The 19,143-nt window shown below is 52.1% G+C and overlaps 1 protein-coding gene across 1 annotated transcript; it reads left to right on the top strand.

The window, feature by feature from the left end:
- Positions 1-6,941: 6,941 nt before the first annotated feature.
- LOC122388453 (DNA-directed RNA polymerase II subunit RPB1-like) lies at positions 6,942-18,420 on the top strand. The gene is made up of 4 exons (XM_043379539.1): positions 6,942-7,243; positions 14,337-15,076; positions 15,360-15,517; positions 17,824-18,420. Exons 1-3 carry the CDS (start codon positions 7,180-7,182, stop codon positions 15,504-15,506), a joined length of 951 nt encoding a protein of 316 aa, XP_043235474.1. The 5' UTR covers positions 6,942-7,179; the 3' UTR covers positions 15,507-15,517; positions 17,824-18,420.
- The last annotated feature ends 723 nt before the right edge of the window (positions 18,421-19,143 follow it).

Here is a 19,143-nt window from a genome sequence, read left to right on the forward strand (position 1 = left end):
GTTTGAGCAAACCGAAGGCTTCTTTCTATGCATCGATAGCGTTTGCGAGCGTCCATTTATGAAAGCGTGTGCAATGTCGCTTTTGCTGCTCTGTTTAGTTATGCCGTGAACAAACGTCAAAAGATGGTACCAGATACGTCCCTTTGCATTTGCTGGAACCGTTGATAAAATCGGACAGAAGATGCAATGAACATTGTCCCGTCATAAGGCGAGTGAACATCAGTTGCCAATGCCGACCCAGAATTGGAAACAATGCTTGAGACACGGCGTGGTCAGCTCAAGCATGACTGGGAAGATCTACACATCCCCCTCCCGTTTTTTTTTTGTGCAATATTTTCTAAGCCGCTGGACGTATCGACAGGGAAGTTTCAGTTCCCTCGGATGCATCAGTTAGACACCTTGTGTCCAAATAAATATTTCGTAGCTACAATAGGTCGATCGTGAATGACGTCAAGGTGACGTCATGTTCAGCCGATTTTGATGCCACATATTGACCTACGTCAATCGCTCTCAAGAACTCATTGTTTTTGGACTAGCACAAATTTCTTCGCTTGAGTAAATGTATAATAAATGGAACTGCTCGGTCCGAATACTATACCATGCCTTGGGAAAGCGACCGAGTAATGTCTGGTATAGTGCTCGGACCGGGCAATTAAATATATATCATAGTACATTTTTGCCACCGACGCATGTTAAAAAAGTTGGCCGAAATGAACGATAAAACAAGAGTCACGTGACCCATGCACGATATAAAATTTCCGTGACCTAGCCTGCCCTAGCCTTGACCTGAAACATACAAGTAGAAGCTCGGTACCCACAAGGAAACTTCAGCTTACATTTATGCGTGTGTATGTATGTAAATCAATTATGAGCCAGATGTAACTGATTTGGCGGCGGCCAGAGCCTAAGTGAATGCCAAAATGTTGATAGTTTTCACTCTGACCTGACCTGTGACATCATTTGTGGCCTCTAGGTCAATAAACTTAAGCTCCGCGCGACACTTTTTCCAGGGCTACCACACACCTTTTGAGATTTGAAAAACGGAAGTTCGGACCAGCAGTTTCGGAGAAAAGAGAAGGGATGGCTCTGTAGAGCCGTCTGCCGTCTGCCGTCACTCACGTTATGGAATATACCTACCCCAGTAACATATGCACTGTTAATCTACATACCTAGCGCTTCGTTTGTGGCCAGTGGTTGCCTCTTATTTCACTTTGCATTTCGTTTGATTGTGCGGCATTGACAGCCCAAGGACAGGTCAAAACCGGTCAGGTAAGGAAGCTTATGGAGATAATTTGTGCATTATGTTTGCATTTTGCGTTTTATTTAATCTGTCATCATGCCATCGGACACATACCCTAATAGTCGAGTCACTTGTAAAAGTTACTCTTAAGAAGATGATCGATTGTGTAAAGAGGTCACGGCTTGGCGATATCAGTCGTAAAATAAATTTACCCGACGATACATCCATTCCCAATCGTATCAACTCCAGCCACAGGAAAGCGTGAACATTAGTCGTGCTCGGGTGAGTTTGGAGGGGACTGCAACCTAACAAGAGTAACGGCCGATCTAACAAACTTCGCAGAGTTACTGTAAGCGAATCGATTCTGAAACTAAGGCACAAGACCCGCGTCGTAGTAGACTAGTAACCCATACACCAAACGATAGGCGAATTTGGGGTAGAGTGGGTGGAAGCAGTCAAACAAAGAACACCATTTGTCAAAAGGACGTAAGTACTGCTGTGAAAACATTAGCCTCTGTAGTGTAACAGACCCGGTGAGACCAAGTCACTCGTTTTCCAGTTTATGTAGAAAATGGTCGTTTTGTGCTGGCTCATAATCAGAATAAAATATTTATTCTTAAAGCAATGGGTATTTTCTTATCGACCGCTTAGCAAATGCTAAATTCGGTAAGTTTTTTTTTTCACTAAAAAATATGTATGCTGAAAATTTAGGCGCATTTCATGTACCTACCTATACTCGTAAATCCAAGCTCACTAACATGCATCAGGCTTATGTTACACGGATACATGACTCCATAGGCTGATTTATCCATATCCGATTAGATAGTCCAGCTTCTACTCGCTGATCTCAGACAGTACTCACTACCTCACGACAAAAACCCCGATTGTCCTCGTTCGTTGTCGTACATTTCGTATGCAAATCTGGCGGAAGACCTCTATCAGCCTGTCCATTCTGTCATGGTGGATCTGAGTGAGACACTCAGCAGCCGCACATTTCATCTTGGCAACTCCATTTGATCGACAGAGTGATTTTATCAGCACATGCACGCCCGGACGAAAAAGCGACCTAATCTATCATCTGGAGGGAACAGAACGGCTGATTTAGTCTGGTGCACTGCAGGGGTGCGGTCTCTAGTCGACCTGTGAAAATCTCCGACGCCCAGTGCGATAAGACGCATGATCATTGACGATCTTGATGGATTGATGTGTTTATTTGAACTTGATACTTTGTTTGCACATTGCATGCTTTGCATTAAGAAACATAGTACAATAAGGGCAATACCTACATAACAATAAAACATAGCAGTACTTTTAACAACAGCTACTTGTTAAAAGTAAAACGGCCTAAGTTACTTGATACACCAAATTTCAACGGGTTTAAATGCACTCCCTGTACGAAAGAATTGCTTGAATGTCTCGTCTGGTGCCTTGACAAGTTTAAAAGCAGTCCAATTGGAGATATACTTCCTTGAAACCTGTTGTTGGCACGTCCGCTGTGGCCAATGATGTAGCTAGCCTTCGAAGTTCCCGAATTCTGTTTAATTTCTTTACCAAGTTTTTTTTTGCCTATCATGTTATTTCATAAGCATCAATGGCTAGGTATGAGTTTTCTCCTGATTTCCATTAGAAATTATACGAAAATAAGATGCACAAGGGAGTTCATATGCAAATAGATGACATGGGCTAGGCAAATGACAATTCATTAACATTTACCCGCGCCCGGCTGGGGGCAGGGGCTCCGCCACAGGGGGGTACGCGGGGGTCCGGACCCCCTCAATAATTCCCATGGGGGGTACAGTACCCCCCAATATTCCGAATACCTGTAACCTTGTTTTGCGTTAGAATGACTAAATCATTCACAGAATGTGTTGAATAATTTAATTAGAATGTGTTGATGGTCGCAAAGCTAAGGAAATTAAGATCTAGAAATGTAGGGAAACACGAAGATGTTGTGACACACGAAGTGCTCAACAATCGCCGACCTATATTTATGGGAGTGTCATTATTCTACCATTTTGTTATTACTATGAATGCGTTTAGGATTGCTAGGATTAACTTAGCATGCTAGAATTTGGCAATAATGTCGTGAGAGGGGTCCAGCTTGCAGGACACCTAGACACAACACCCGCCCCAAAAGAGCTTCAAATCGATCTGAGAACCCTCTTTCCATGTGAGATCATCCGATAGTGTGTGTATGTGTGTGTGTGTGGGGGGGGGGGGTAAGCTGGTCTTTTGAGCACCATACTAGTCTGAGAGCCTAATGCGCTGTCTGATGGCTATCACCGCCCTTGGAGCGCGCAACAGCGGCCTCCTTTCCTTAAGAACGTTGATTTGAGAGGCCGCCATGTCGGTGTCATTGAGCTCCGCTTCTCGGTTTTCGACTCCTCTTGCAAACTGAACCTTGTTTTTTCGGTTCATAAAGCAAAATCCTCCCGATAGAATTGTTAAGTTTCCTATGAACTCTAGAAAAAACGGCAATTTTTCATCGATTTCGGGAGCTGCAGGGGGGTGGGGTGGGGGTAGGGGTGGGGGTGAATTAGCCCAAAATGCCCACCTTGGATCCGCCAGCGAGGTTTTGTGTTTTTGGTCGGACCCCCCCAATCCCAAAACCGTGGCGGAGCCCCTGGCTGGGGGTCCTGGATTTCCACACCCTGCTGGGGCTTCTAACTCGGCTCCTGGGCCACGTAGCGATACGGGAAAGGCGGCGTTCGAAAGAGCGTCAAAAATGAGGAAGAAATCACTTCGGTCACTTTTTTGGTCAGATCAAAGGTCAGGTCAGCAGAGGTCATTGAAGGCCAAAATTCGCCGTTTTGTAGGTCAGATGTCGACAAGTTTCAACAAATCGACGCACAGCTCGGAAACTTATAAAGCTACGGCGCCGCGGAAAAGCTCATTTGATAGCCCTATTAACGCTCTTTCTGAGTAATTCTCTCGGATTTGGCCTACCGTCAACGGTTTTGCCTGCAGGGGGCAAAAACTGTCAAAATAGCCGATTTTTCTGAAACGGTTTTCCTGCAATAGCTTCTGACTCAAACCTTGTACTAGCTTTCTTTTACCAGCATCGTTTTCCTTTCGTCAAGACGCATCGAATGGATTATCACTTGACCTTGAAAGGTCAACTTGAAAAAATTGATCTCAGGTCAAGGTCATGACCTGACCGGTAAGGGTCAAGCTGCATATCAGACAATCCGTATCGTCGAGCCAAATACAACTAAGGTGTTTTCATCGCTCTAGCATGCCTCTATCACCAGTATAACGCCTTTTGGGGCGACTAACGGAGCGAGCGAGAGGGTGAGCCTTGCACGTGCGAAATTTCGACGGGGTACCTCCAGCTGACTTGTGCACGGCACCCTACTAACCGATCTCTAGCGATGTGCCAAATTTGAGCACAATCGGCTCAGCCGTTCTCGAGATCTGGAAGCGGCACCCTGCACGTGCGCACGTGCAAAATGGGTCCCAATTGACTTTTGCACGGCACCCTACTAACCGGTCCCTAACCATGTGCCAAATTTGAGCGCCATCGGTCCAGCCGTTCTCGAGATCTGGAATCGACCCCTGCACGTGCGCACGTGCAGCAGCACCCCAACTCTGGCACATGGATATGCAATGCCTACCTACATACCAACTTTCAGCGCAATCGGCCAAGAAGTTACCGAGATATTGCAACAATTACAAAAGTGACACCTCTTCGTTTTGCACGTGGCACGTGCATAAGGGGTCACCCACATGCATCGGGAATAGTCCAATACTTGGTAGAAGGAATGAAGCTACCCTACAAAAATTACCGCGTGTAAATCGGTCAAGTGGTTCCTGAGATATAAGCGTCGCAGAACCGTGACCACGGCCGGCCGGCCGGCCGGCCGGCCGCTCATACTCAGAAATTTCCGTTAATCTAAGGAAAGACTACGCTCGCTTCGCTCGCTCCGTAAAAAAGTTAAGGCCTGGCTACACTATGCGTTTTCTGCGTGCGTTTTATGCGAGTTTGCGTGTTTTGTGTAATACCGTTCTAGAAAAAGGTTATTATTAATTTAACTTCTTTAATATTTATATAAAAGTTAATAAGACTTTTATGTTAATTAAAACTTCATATAAAAAACATATAACCAGTATAACACCTTTTGGGGCGACTAACGGAGCGAGCGAGACGGTGGGCCTTGCACGTGCGAAATTGCGAGGGGGTACCTCCAACTGACTTGTGCACTGCACCCTCCTAGCCGGTCTCCAGCGAGGTGCCAAATTTGAGCACAATCGGCCCAGCCGTTCTCGAGATCTGGAAGCGGCACCCTGCACGTGCGCACGCGCAAAATGGGTTCCAGCTGACTTTTTCACGGCACCCTACTAACCGGTCCCTAACCGCGTACCAAATTTGAGCGCAATCGGTCCAGCCGTTCTCGAGATCTGGAATCGACCCCTGCACGTGCGCACGTGCAGCATCACCCCAACTGTGGCACATGGATATGCATTACCTAGTGGGTGCCTACCTACCTGCGAACTTTCAGCGCAATCGGCCTCGTGGTTACCGAGATATTGCAACAATTACAAAAGTGACACCTCTTCGTTTTGCACGTGGCACGTGCATAAGGGGTCACCCACATGCATCAGCAATAGTCCAATACTTGGTAGAAGGAATGAAGCTACCCTACAAAAATTACCGCGCGTAAATCGGTCAAGTGGTTGCTGAGATATAAGCCTCGCAAAAGCGTGACCACGGCCGGCCGCTCATACTCAGAAATTTCCGTTAATCTAAGGAAAGACTACGCTCGCTTCGCTCGCTCCGTAACAAAAACGTAATGTCGTTTCTTTCTAGAACGATATTCCGCAAATCACGCAAACTCGCAAAAAAACGCACGCAGAAAACGCATAGTGTAGCCAGGGCTTTATTGGCGAAAAACAGTCAGATACCATTGGTGACCTGAGCTGAGATGACCTCAGGGGCATAAAAAGGGGTCACGGGTGCCATTTTCATGTTCAGTGTGTCAAAAATACTAGTAATTCAGTGTTTTAGAGTGTTCGTAATAACTTCCGTGTAAAAAAGGCGACTTTCAATTTTCTCCCATTGACTTATAATGAGAAGGTCGCAAAATTAACCTGACCTTAGGTCATCGATATCAAAATTCCAAGATAAAAATTTTGTACATTATGTTGCTCTTATCAATCCCTGAAAGTTTCAAAGCGATAGGTCACTCGGTGTAGTTTTGGCAGACATTGAAACTTTTTCTTGACCTGACCTGTTGACCTGACCTTAAATGAACTGGGTCACAACCCATGTATGATAAAATGTGCCCGTTTTTTAGATATTCACGAAAAACCATATGGGGGAGGGGTGTTCAACCCCCCCCCCCAGCATGGCGCGGGTTAAAGCTCATCTTATACCTATACGAAGCCACCTGTTGTATACGTTATAGGTGGACTGGTTTCAGTTCCTTTTTTTGTGCCCCGTTGCTTAAAGTGCAAACGAACGAATAGTGCATCCCGGATATAACACAAATCAATTATCATCGTATTTATTCATCACAGTATGAACTGTGATTGTTCGTCATCAATAGCTATTGCCATAGCCGTGCAACGCCCCCCTTCCCGAAGCGTCTTCTCTGGATCACTGGGTCAACCGGCACTGGGTCAGCGGCCAGGCACGCGGCCTTGCTGACCTTGAACGGCCTTGCACTGCAGCCACCATCTCTCCCCTTCCGATCGTTTTCAGAGGTAACAGTATCGTAAACTCTGCACCCAACACCAGCCCCAACCTGTCCAGGTCATCATCCAATCAGCCCCTGCCACAGGGGAGCATCGCTGCCCCCTGGGCTGACCGCTGGGGCTAGGTAGCCGGCGGGCGAGCGGGCCGGGCCGGCGGGCGGCGGCGGCGGCGGCGGCGGCAGCGGCGGCGGTACTGGAAAGGGAGAGTGAGCCGCCAGCCCGTGCTCCGATGATCGTCGTATAAAATGAAAGCGGCACAGGCATGGGCATCGTATTCGCCGCCTAGAGTCGGAGCTCGACACACCTCAGGTAGGTGCTCCGAGCTGTGCCGTCCCCGTGTGCTGCGTGTCTGTGCCCGCCGCCTGCCAACCGACCGACCGACGCTGGAGCCACGGCGTGCCGAGAGCGACTCGGTGGGCCCCAGGACTCGTGGTGCGCGCCCAACATACCGTGCGGATACAGTGCTGTGCTGGCGGCGGCCTATACAGTGCCACGGACACTATCGGAGCGGACCGCGGTGCCACGAAAGGCTCTAAGAGTTACAGTGGATCAGTGCTCGGAAAATGAAGTGCTGCCGAGGAGAGAAGTCCGAGCGAGGCTCACCGACTTTGTGCTCCCGTTACCTTCCAAAGCAAACGAAAAATATCGGCATTTTTGGCGATATAGCCATTTCAGACTTAACATAAAGTCATCTTTTGCTAGTAAAATACTTTTATGCTAAAGTAAGCTAGAGAGAAAAATAAAATCTTTGGATAATTCTGTAATATTTTATCCCGAAAAAAAAAAACTTTTATATGAAACGTCAATGTAAATTACATTCTCAATTTCTCTGGAGATGTCTCACATTCTCAGTTTATCAGATTCAGTCTCACGTTCTCAGTTTGTCCGAGCCAGTCTCATTTTCTCAGTCTGTCTGAGCGCGCCTCACGTTCTCAGTTTGTCTCACGTGGTCCGAGCACGTGCGCTCTGTGTAGTGGCGTCAGACTGAGACACAGTGGCCGATCAGTCAGGGCCAGCGTCCCACACCGCTCCGCGTCCGTCGTGCCGCCGCCGCCGCCGCCAGCACCGTCCGTCACCCCTACAATCGCTCACTGACCACCTATCTGCAATTCAATGAATCTGTTCGGTGCATGACCGCCGAAACAACAAACTTTATATAATAATTCGGTTCATATTTTTCATTGTTTCATCTTGCACTTAATCAAATGTTTCTTAAACTTTGGATATAATGGTGTTCCCTTCCCTGGCTGCAAAAGGATCCTACTTTTTCATAAAGCAAAAACTAATATGAAAGCAAATGCCTTTGTCATTTGTGTGTCACTGTAAATTCGGTACTTGGGCTTGAACACAATGCCTCCAATTTGACACGGTAGAAAATGAAACTGTAATTGTCAATTTTAGCTGACTCATGGTAGAGTTCAATTGTCAAGGAATGACTTGCATTTATTTAGAGAAATGTAATAGAAGCGCAGCAGTGCTATAATTGCAAAGTGAGGTGATAAGCATTTACAACTATTCTTATCACTATACCTATTCATTCGTTCACACAAATAGACCTCGCCTAAATTTGCCGCTTATCGTACTTTGTTCAGAATCCTCCTCAAATACATTTACCGACAGTAGTCTCCATTTGTTACGCACCTCTTACAGTCAACTGTGACAACATGATCGCAAATTTACCCATTAGATCTATCACTTCTTGACACGTGGATGAATACGGCGTCTGATTAGCATATTTCTGACCTGATCGCCAGGCGATGTATGCCCATGAATAATTCAAATGGTTCAATCGCTCATTTCATACCATCTCGATTCTAAGCATTCTCCATCGGAGAACAATGTCCATACTGGTGATTCACCTGTCTATGTTTCCAAGTAAAGAGTACGTCATTTGGAACAAACATGGTTGCACGCAGTGCAGTGCATCAAACCTAATTCACATGCTAAAGATTTGAATACGTATCCAACAAATTTCAACGTCTCTCATCCATCTTTCACCACTCACAGGACTAGAAATAACTGTGCTGGAAAAAGAAAATTGTGGTCGAAATTATTCAAGCTTTAGTGTGGTAGAGTTTGGACATTCTTCAATTTATCGACTTGTCCTAAGAGTATGCCTCATTATTGTGGTTAAAACCTCGTGTAAAAGTGATGAACTCATCCACATGTTTCTATTACTGAGCATTACGCAGCAATCCAGCGGCGGCCCGTGAAATTGCCAGCGTCGAGTTTATCTGGTCAGTGGTGAAACCACGCGCCAGGGGGCCGCCTCCGGTACCCCACGCTGTTTTCCAGAGCTTCATCATTTTCTTGTGGCACCATCTCATTGTGAACATTCATTGTTAGCTAATCCACACGAAAACAAGATGGCAAAACATAACATAAATTAGCGTGCGGAGTTTTTCACGATGGAAACTGGTTGTGACAGTCCTGGCAGGGTTCCAATGGTAGAGCGTCTTCTTTTGGCACAGCGGTTATAAAAAGGCGCTGCTTTTACAGAGCTAGCGTTTATTAAATGCACCTGCTCTCGCGATGATGAGTCAGCGATTGCACTGAGTACTTTGAAAGTATGGACGCAACTGCTCTAGCGTTGCTGATTTTGCAGTAAAGACCAATGGTATCTTCGATTGCTTGTTGTAGGAAAACGTCAAATAAATGGACGTTAGTTATAAGTCTATTATCCGTCAATAAATTATATTTTATGGCTTTAATCCGCTCACCAAAGTCCCCTTCAAATGAATATTTATCAATCGCATAAACCAGCAAAACTCTGTCGCTGTTCTACTGAATCACGCTAGCTTCTTGTTTTCCGTTGGAGTCACTGGAACGCTTCTTGTACCTCCGTTGCACTCACTCCACTTCTGCCTAGAATCCCGCCAAAAGAAAAACATGCACCAACAAATATGCAATTAGCGATATACATATAGTCAATAATATCATAGCCATCCATATTATCTAGATCATATGGTTCTCACTTTCTCACAAAGATCCACACCTTCCGCGTTATTTCCCGGTATTCCCGGTAGCCCGAGGCCGGTCAACGAAACTGAAACTGGTCCGCCTGGGTCCCAGGCCGCTCTCGCCGGTCGCCGACGGGGTTCGTTACGTGGCACTTCATGGAGAGTGAGTGAGACCGGCCCGGCTGGCCGCCGGCACCGACTCCAAATCGAGTCATTAGAGCCGCTTTCCCGGCGTCTGGCCAGCAGCGCTCCCGGCCGTGGGTCGGAGTCCACTCGGTCGGGTGTTACCGGGAGCCCCGGGCCGGCAGCCTCCGACCGCTCCCGTTTTCCACCTGGGCGCGGCCGCCCGCTCCGCTTGCAGGAGAAAGGGCACGCGCGTCTGGCCCGAGATCTGGGCAGATGCCGAACGGTGCCTACTGGCTGCGTACGCCGCCGGAACAAGCCAGCACAAAAAGCTGGCCGCGGTCACGCACGGCCGCCGACTGCTCAACTGGAACGCAGTGATGTTCCTGAGTTGTCTGAGATGGGCTCAAAACTTTCTGAAATTCTCCAAACACTGGAGCCGCCACTCTCGGATGACTGCCCTGTGAGAATCGTGTGATTTCCTTTCCCAGAGGTTTCGGATCGCCCGACCGCCGGGTCTTAATCGAGTATCACTCTGAGAAGGCAACCACTTTGTGGTTGGAGCTTCCATCGGATTCTTCCCAGCTCCGCCCTATGGGAGATTCCTCTGGGAGAGAGCTGTCTGGGATGAGGTGATGGGGACACTCCCATGCTCTTATTCTCCCCGCATTTCATACGGAAATTGTGAGCAGAACTAAGACGCTGACGCCGTGTCTATTCTGACGTCTCTATCTCATCGAGCTGACCCTCTATGGGCCGAGAAAGCAGCCCAGTTATGCAAAACGGCTTGGAAGAGTTAATCAACTTCATCAGGTGATTACCCCATCGGAGCAGATTAATTGGTGCGCGCGTGAAAACGGCAGTTTTCCAATCACCTCTCGTTCTTTATTCTAGCACCAAAACACATCCATTGGAAGCCCAGCCTTCCGATAAAAAGTGACAAATTTCCACAGGGTGTGCAGTAATGGTAGGTCGTTAATTCGGTCCGCCCGACACCGAGGCTGAGCCTCCCCGCGGGAGCCGGTTATCTCCAATCAGCACCTCGGTCAGCGCCGGTCCTAAAGCAGCGGGGAGCAGCTACGGCTCTCTCACCAGCTCACCACGCTCCAGTCTCTGAACGTTCTCTGTGGACCTCATCTGGCCGCGCCCCACACGGCGCTCGTGAGAGCTGTCAGCTGCTCCCTGGCGCTGCTCCTCAGGAGCCAGCTAAAGAGAGCAACTCTGTGCTGGTCTCGTCATCCCACTCTATGCTGACTGGGCTTGTTGCGAGGTGACAGTGATGCTCAGAGGCTGTCGTTTTTCGTCATGGCGTACAGCCACAGTCATTGGTCGGCCAAGGGCACCTTTTCCAGAGCTGTGACCAAACGGTGCTCAGTGCGAGCGCCGGTTTGCGGTCGGCTGGCCGCACCGCGGTCTCGCTGTCCCCGGACGCAACTGTCTCGCTGTTTGATTAACTGGGTAACTCGCTGTTTCGCCAAACGCCGCGGCGAGTGTGACGCAACCGGGGAAGGGCCTGCGCCGGCCAACTTTCCGCTAGGTGAAGCTGAGCTGTAACCGGCATACCGGCCTTTCAAAACGTCACAGCTGCCAGCTCCACGCCGGCCACGGCGAGCAGGCCTTTTGAGCTTCAGTTTTCACTCTGGCTATTTGCCAGTTTCACGGTGCGTTGCAGGCTTCCTGATTCTCCCTTTATACCCTCCACACTGAACGCCAGATTCGTGACATTCGCATGGGAATTACGAATGGCCATCAGCTCGCGGCTCTATTCACAGCGGCCGGTAGCCGCCCGGCGTGACTGAGGGCCCGGTGAGTCGGCGACTTTTCCCGTGTCGGACTCGTGTCGGCGCGTGTCCAGTCGGTGACATCGCGAGCTGAGAGCCGGGGTGTCCGCGCCACACGACACCGGTGGATGCAGCGGTGATAAGGGCGGCACCTCACGAACTCCGGTCCGGGGAGGGCGAAAACAGCACCGCCATACAACGCTTAGAATTCGTGTTTGCATTGTAACGAGAGTCTCACCCGAGTAATTGGCTTGTTACAACAAAATTTTTAGTTTTCTTTGTGGGGGATTGAAATTGTTTCCCAGATCACTTTCAGCAAGTAATTTAAAGATATTAATGCGTGTTCTTTACGTTTACGATAAAACTGGTTTCAATCTATCGTTGGAACTTCAAATCAAACAGCATAACGCTTCTGTAAGCATTTCATAATGCAGTTATCTTCTGACAAAAAGCAGGGATGGTCTCATGATCACAGGACACCGCAGCGCCGCCAGTGTTGTTTTTATGGCCGTTTTCTGGACGTTTCTGGTCATTGTCGGTGACAGTTTCGACACTGGCGTCGGCGGCTGCCATTGTTATATGGCTGCTCAGCAGAGCGCTGGCGAAAGGCACGGCCGTCTGTGTGCGCGGAGCGCTCACTCGAGACTGTGTTAATGGTGCAGTGTGGCGGCGCGCCGGCACGCGTCCAAAACCGCCCGGTCATGGCCCCCACTGGATACTTATTGCACGCCTATTGTCGACACGCAACCTCGCCGACAATGACTATGTGCACCGACTATTTGGAGCTGAGCTGGTTTGCGCTGAGGTAATCATCATTTCAGGCGGAATTCCATTAGTGTTATCCGTTTGTTTTCATGTTGAGCCGGTCGCGATCGCAATGTTTGGCTCGCTTCCAGACCGGACGGACGCTAAAGGTCGCTTTCATTTCTGAGGAGAGGAGAGCTGTCGGTCGGCCGGTTCGTCGCCTGCATTCACGTCAGATCACTTTCACGCCGGCTGCCGTTCGTCTTCCTTATATGTCATTGCAAATCCAACGGTGAATTGGCACAGCTCCAATTGAAAGTCACACTCTTGGTCATCACTTGCGCTAAGGATTAGCTATTGCGGGGATATAAATAATGACGTAATGCTTAATTTCACTCCCTATGGGTAAAGGTGAATGATTGATGCTTCCCTCTGGCCATACTTAATCTTCATAAGCCGCATTCCTGCTCCTCGTCTCTCTCCGCTTCGTCCTCCCCTCTTTCCGACACCATGGCCTGCCCTGCGGGATGATCGACTTTCGTCGGCGGTTCGCGGTGCCTTTGACCGGACACTTTCGCTGCCACCAGCTGAAGTTTGCCCTGGGGAGGTCGGTTCGTGCTGGCCTCTCCTGGCCCAGTGCCAGCCTCCCCTCCCCTCTCCCCATCCCTGACGCTCCCCCCCCCCCCCCAGCATGACCCGGAACCGGCGCAGGGTTCGGTGACGCTGCCGTGGGCGTCCGCTGTCCATCTCGGTCGCCCACCTCTGCTGCGCGCATCACTCAGTGCGGGGCCCCCAGTGGCTCCGTCACAGTAGGGGCCTCTCGGATATATTTTCATTCGATTGGCAGCCCTCACACGGTTACATAATGCACAAGGGGCGCCGCCGGTGCAGGCGACACCACCGGGTGCCTAATTCAATTCAGAGCTCGGTACGCTGTCACCTGCCGCCCTGTCGGTAATCGGTCGGTAATGCGCCGGACGTGTTCGGCCGGTCCAGACCGGGTGACGTCACAGACCAGTGACGTCACGGCCCGTCACCGGTGTGACGGACGGTGGCGGGCCGTCACACACGGATAATGTCTGTTTGTTGGCCGGCGTGGTTGCGGTAGGTCTGCGGTGCGCCCCGAGGCCGCGCGCTGCCGCCCGGCTCCGGTTGAACACACCGCCCGTCATGGACCGGTCGGCATGAGCTCACCCAGCCGCCTTTCGCCGGGCCCCCGGGCTGATCGACGTGCCCGCGGGGTACTATCAATCACCCGCCGCAGCCCAGCTGGTCGGCGGCTCCTGATTTCTCCCGCACAAAAGGATAGCCCGTAAACCACCGGATAGAGTTTCAAATGGTTCAGACCAAATATGGGAGCACAGGAATCATGGTGTTCTTAAGATCACTTATCATCAAATAATCAAAATGCGTTTCTTGCTGGGTCATTAGTGCTTCGCTGCTCGTGCTGTTTCATAACCGATCAAAAATGTCATCATCTCAGCCTGCCCGACCATTTGTCGCTTTCGTATTTCGGCATCTTCCCATTGTCTAATGATGATATGATCAGGCCGGCGGCTTTCGTTTTCCTCTGGACCCGCTCTCGCTCAGTGTTTCTCCATCAGCCTCGTTATCTGGCTGTTTCACTTCCTTTTCGGCCGGCTGTCGGGCGCAGCCATGCGAGCCGAGAGGCCAGCAGGCGCCAGTCACGCTCCTCGGCATTGAGTGTCTCATGCTGTCTCCGGGCGGCAGTGTCTCCGTCTCTGTCTGTCGCTCTGCTGCGCCACATCTGACGGCGTCTCTCTCCCTCCACAGACATGCTGCGAAACGCTCTACTGCTGGCTCTGGTGGCCGTCTGGGTGGCCAGCGGCGACCCCGACCCCAAGCCCGAGGCCAAGCCCGAGGCGCGCCGCGGCCGCCGGCCAGCTCTGCGCGCCGGCTACGGCGCCCCGGCCCTGTCCCCGTCCTACGGCCCGCCGGCCCCCAGCTACGGCCCGCCGGCGCCCACCTATGGCGCCCCGGCGCCCGTCTACGGCGCCCCGGCGCCCAGCTACGGCCCGCCGGCGCCCGCGTACGGCCCGCCCGCCGTCGAGAAGCCCGTCTGCTACGCCAAGACCCAGTTCAAGACCACCTGGGGCAAGATGACGCAGTACAAGACCCACTGGGCCACCGAGAACCAGGTGATTCCGTACACCATGTACAAGTACGTCACCGAGACTCTGTACTGGCCGACCACCGTCACCGAGTGGAAGGAGATCATCAAGACCCTGCCGTACAAGCTGCTCACTGAGACCCAGGTGGTCTACAAGACCAAGGCTCTAGTGGAGAAGCACCCCGACTACACCAACACCGAGTACGTGTGGCACACGCACAACTACATGGACCACCACACCGTCACCAAGCACATCACCAAGTACGCCACCAAGACCAACTACTACACCGACACTGTCACCGAGTACGTCAAGAAGCCCGAGTACCACACCGAGACCCAGACCGAGTACGAGACCAAGTACCACACCAAGAAGGTCCAGGAGCCCTACTATGAGACCGTCTACGTGAGTATTACTCTTCTCAGTCTAGAGCGATGATTTTCAGTACCAGTTGAATTAATGCGAATTCTAGAACGGTTCCGGGATGAAACGGATAAATTGCAGCTGATGATTTAATGCAATCCGATTTAAACAGACACTCCAGTAATCTAACCACAAAGCCGACACATTGCGCAACTTCTTTTCAAGCTTGCAAGCAAGAGGCTTATGCGTAACGAGGTGTCTTAGCCCATCACTGGGAGACCAGTTCCGCGGCCGACTGCTTCACTCTGCCCGTTCTATTTCTCAGAAAACCGTGAAGAAGCCCCAGCCGATGTACGTGACTGAGTACGCCACCAAGCACCAGTACCAGACGGTGTACGCCACGCACACGCAGCACGAGTACCACACCGTCACCAAGTGCCCGAGCACCAGCTACGGCCCGCCCTCCTACTAAAACTGCCGCAGGTCAGTAACTTGGGCTTCATGGTCCACGGAAGATGTGCCAGCACACTGGAGAGCGGTCATCACGAGTTTATAAATGTGGGCACTTTGAGCTAGATGTTTAAGCGATCAATCAGCAAAGCGCGGTTGATAGAAATTCTAGTCTCGGTAAATTCTGCGCGGCCCGCGCCGTTCAATCACCATTGCGGCTGCTCGGTGTCGGTTTGACACCGCGGATGTCCTCCGCCTGTCGGACGACACGCGATCTGTCGCTTAGACCGGCCTCCCGCGCCGCCATCCATCAGTGCCCGGACGTCGGTGGCGTGCCTCTGCGGTCACCGCAGGGTGATTATGTCGTTGCACGCAGCGCTTCGCGTCCGATGTCTCACTCACACGGCCGGCCGACAGGCCCGCTTTGTGGCACGAGCCGCCATGCAAATTGAGGCCCGTTTTTGTCGGCATTGGGCGGCAGCTACAGCAGCTAGTGTTTCCTTTGCAGCACCCTGCTGTGCTCTACCACTCCTCACGCGGTGGGACAGTGCCAGTCCTGCTAAAAATTCAGCACACGCCGCGGCGTGTCGGTGCCACACACGCGAGCTCGTTCGCGCTGTCAAACGGTCTGACCCGCGATGACCTCTCGCCGGGAGGCTGTTATCGCCGTCGGAGGCTCGCCAGGTCGCCGGGTCACGAGCCGCCCCGCCGCGGGTCACGAGAGCGTGCCGAATGGTGCGCGCCGCCCGCTCCCGGCGCCGCGCCGGCTGCGTTCCGAGCGGCCTGCTCTGGTTGCGTCAGGCGCCCGTGATCGGTGCGCTCAATGACATCAGAGGCGACGGGCGCGGGAACGCCCCGGGCTGCGCGAGCGCGCGGTCACCGCAGTGTCCTTGCGCCGCTTTCGCTCCGTCCTTCGCTCCCGTTTTCACTTTCGGCGGGCGGGTTTCACCGGGGCGGGTCCGCGTCTGTGTTTCTCTGCCTGCGGCGTCGCCAGCTCTCCATCTGGACACGGGCCAGATCATAGCTCCCACCTCCCCTCCCCTCCCCTCTCATGGACGGCGGCCGCTCGCGGCGGCACATTAGCGCCGGGCCTGATGAAGAGCCCTGGCCGATACCGCACGCGCCGGTCCCACGCCACTCTCGGTTTCCGTTTCGGTATTACACCATTCACGCTGAACTCGTCTGACCGGCAGCGAAGAGCAGCCCGGCAGCTCCTGTTGATTCTTTTTGCGGCGTTTCTTGCGCACTACAGAACTGGACTGGAGTAGGTGAAAGGAGTCGTCGGCACGGGCCACGAATATGGCAGCTGCTCCGTTTCGCGGCCGGCGGCCCGTCGAACACTTTCGCCCCGCCCAAAGGCATAGACAGCGGTGCTTACCTCAACGGAACCCCGCTGTGGCCCATCCGCGTGACCCAGCGGGCTGCCCGCGCCGCCTCTACAAGGTGGTCCCATCCGTCACAGCCTGATCAGAGATCGCATCAGGCGCACACCCGCGCGGCATCCCGCGCCGGTCGTGTGGCTCCGCCCTCCACATCAGCGTGTTGGTGCACTCCCCGGGCGTTTTTACTCCGCCCTGCTTTGAATACACCCGGGAGCCACCCGACCGGCCGCTGTTTCCACTGCACGACTCAGTGAGGCCGGCAGAGACACGCCACATCTCTCTGAGTTGCTGTCAGCTCATCCGGAACCGAGCTCAGTGACGGCCGGGCGCCGCGGCGCCTCCCCGGTGCTTCCTTGTCGCCGCTGTCTATCGGACCAGAGTCATGGCTGGCGCGCTTTAGAAACCGTCGCGTCACCATCGGCCCCACTGCGCCGCAATGGCCGTGGACGGCTACCAGAGAGCCCGGCTTTCTCCGGGCATTCACACTCGGGGCGGATGGACACGGCCGCGGACGTGGTGTCCACGACTCGTGCCGCCTCGTCCCGCTCCGACCGCACCCGAGCTGACCAGGCTCGTGGCATCGTTCGGAGCCTCCCTGAGCCCCCGGAGTCATCCGGAGTCGTCCGAGTCATTCTGACTCGTCAGGAACGCCGGTGCTAAAGCCTCGACTCGTTGGCACGCACGCACATGTCTCAGTGACACCGTGTGAGCTTGCGTGACAGTTGAGTGACAGGTAGCCGTGTGAAGCGCTAACTGGTCATAATAGCCCGGAGAGCTGTTCAGTATGTTTGCTCACTTGATTTAGCTGCCGGAGCCGTTCGCCAACGCGTTTGTTTACAGAGTCGTTCCGTGAGAGGCTCGTAAACCCCACAACAATAGGTGTTAGTTCTCGGTAGAATCCTAGGTGGCGAGAATGACGCGGCGGTTTGACTGACCTGCCACCTCTCTCTGTTTCAGATCGTAGCCGACCGCGGTCGCCTGGCCCGACAGGTCGCAGCGCCTCCATCTCGGCGCCGCCGCCACTCCACCGGTGACCTGACCTGACCCGACCTGGGTCGTCGCGCCAGCCGGCCGTGCGCCGCCAGTCTTTCAGGGGACACCCGGTCCGCACTGGTCACTGCCGCTGGGTCGGAGGGTGCCCGCCGCGGCGCCCGCACCCCTGCGCCCCGGCAGCGGACCCTGGACGGTGTTCCCGCCAGCGTCACACTCACCTGGTCACAAAATTACTCAACGCCTCGCCGAGACTTCGGCGGTGGCTCAAACGGGTGGCGTGCACATTTCCGCGGGCACGGAGTGGCGCCTGGTGGTCTCGGGCGCCCTCCTCCCTCACTGGAATGAGTGATCATTGTGTGCAAGCCAGTGCTAGAATTGTTTTAGTTATATTCACCTACATTAGCTGTTATCTGTCTCTGAGTTTTCATCCCAGTGCGATTGTTGTTGCCTCACTCCTCTGAGTGGCTGGGGACTGTTCCCGGCCACACAGCTTTTATAAATTATTGTAATATGCATACCTGCCTGTTGTTCTTCTGTAAATACATGAGAGGATTTTTGTAACAAGCTGTTTAAACGGTTGTGGTGCAGCGAGATGCGTCCAATAAAACAAGCCTCAAAGGGCCTCGTTACACAGCAACTTATGCCTTCACTTAACAGGAATGATTTTATTCGCCACCTAACTGGGCCGGGATGTTTAGTTTAAATTTTCCATATCACGGTTGGCTGGGCAGTGGGCAGGGTACTCTGAATCACATCCATATTTTTGATACCACTGTTCTGGTTTTCAAAATGCAAGCATTATTCTGACAGCTCCGCAAATTTGTCTAAAATGATATAATTAGGTCTACCTCGAGAGGTAACTATTGTTGACATCAAAGGCTGTGAAATTTGACCTAAGGTCTACAGTTTGGATTGCAGAATGCCAAATCCGTCAAAATTGAGCTTTGTGCCGAAGAAGTTGTTTTTTTACAAGAACTTTTGACCCGAAAATTAGCCTGCGCCAGGCCAGGGCTCAGCGCCAACAGCGCCGGGCTGGGGAAGTTTGAACACCCCTCTCTAACTCGGCTTATGAGTTATGAGCCACGTAGCGCCACGCGGTAAGCGGTATTCGAGAGAGGGAAAAAATCATGGCGAAAGTAGTTCAGTCATTTTTTAGGTCATGAGAAAGGTCAGGTCACCAAAGGTCATCAAATGCAGATTTTCCCTATTCAACATTTTTTTTTTTTTTTAATCGGGGCATATCTCGGGAGCCAACAGAGCTACAGCGCAGCAGAAAAGCACATT

Source organism: Amphibalanus amphitrite, unplaced genomic scaffold (genome assembly GCF_019059575.1).
Source record: "Amphibalanus amphitrite isolate SeventyFive unplaced genomic scaffold, NRLGWU_Aamphi_draft 000323F_arrow, whole genome shotgun sequence".
NCBI lineage: Eukaryota > Metazoa > Arthropoda > Thecostraca > Balanomorpha > Balanidae > Amphibalanus > Amphibalanus amphitrite.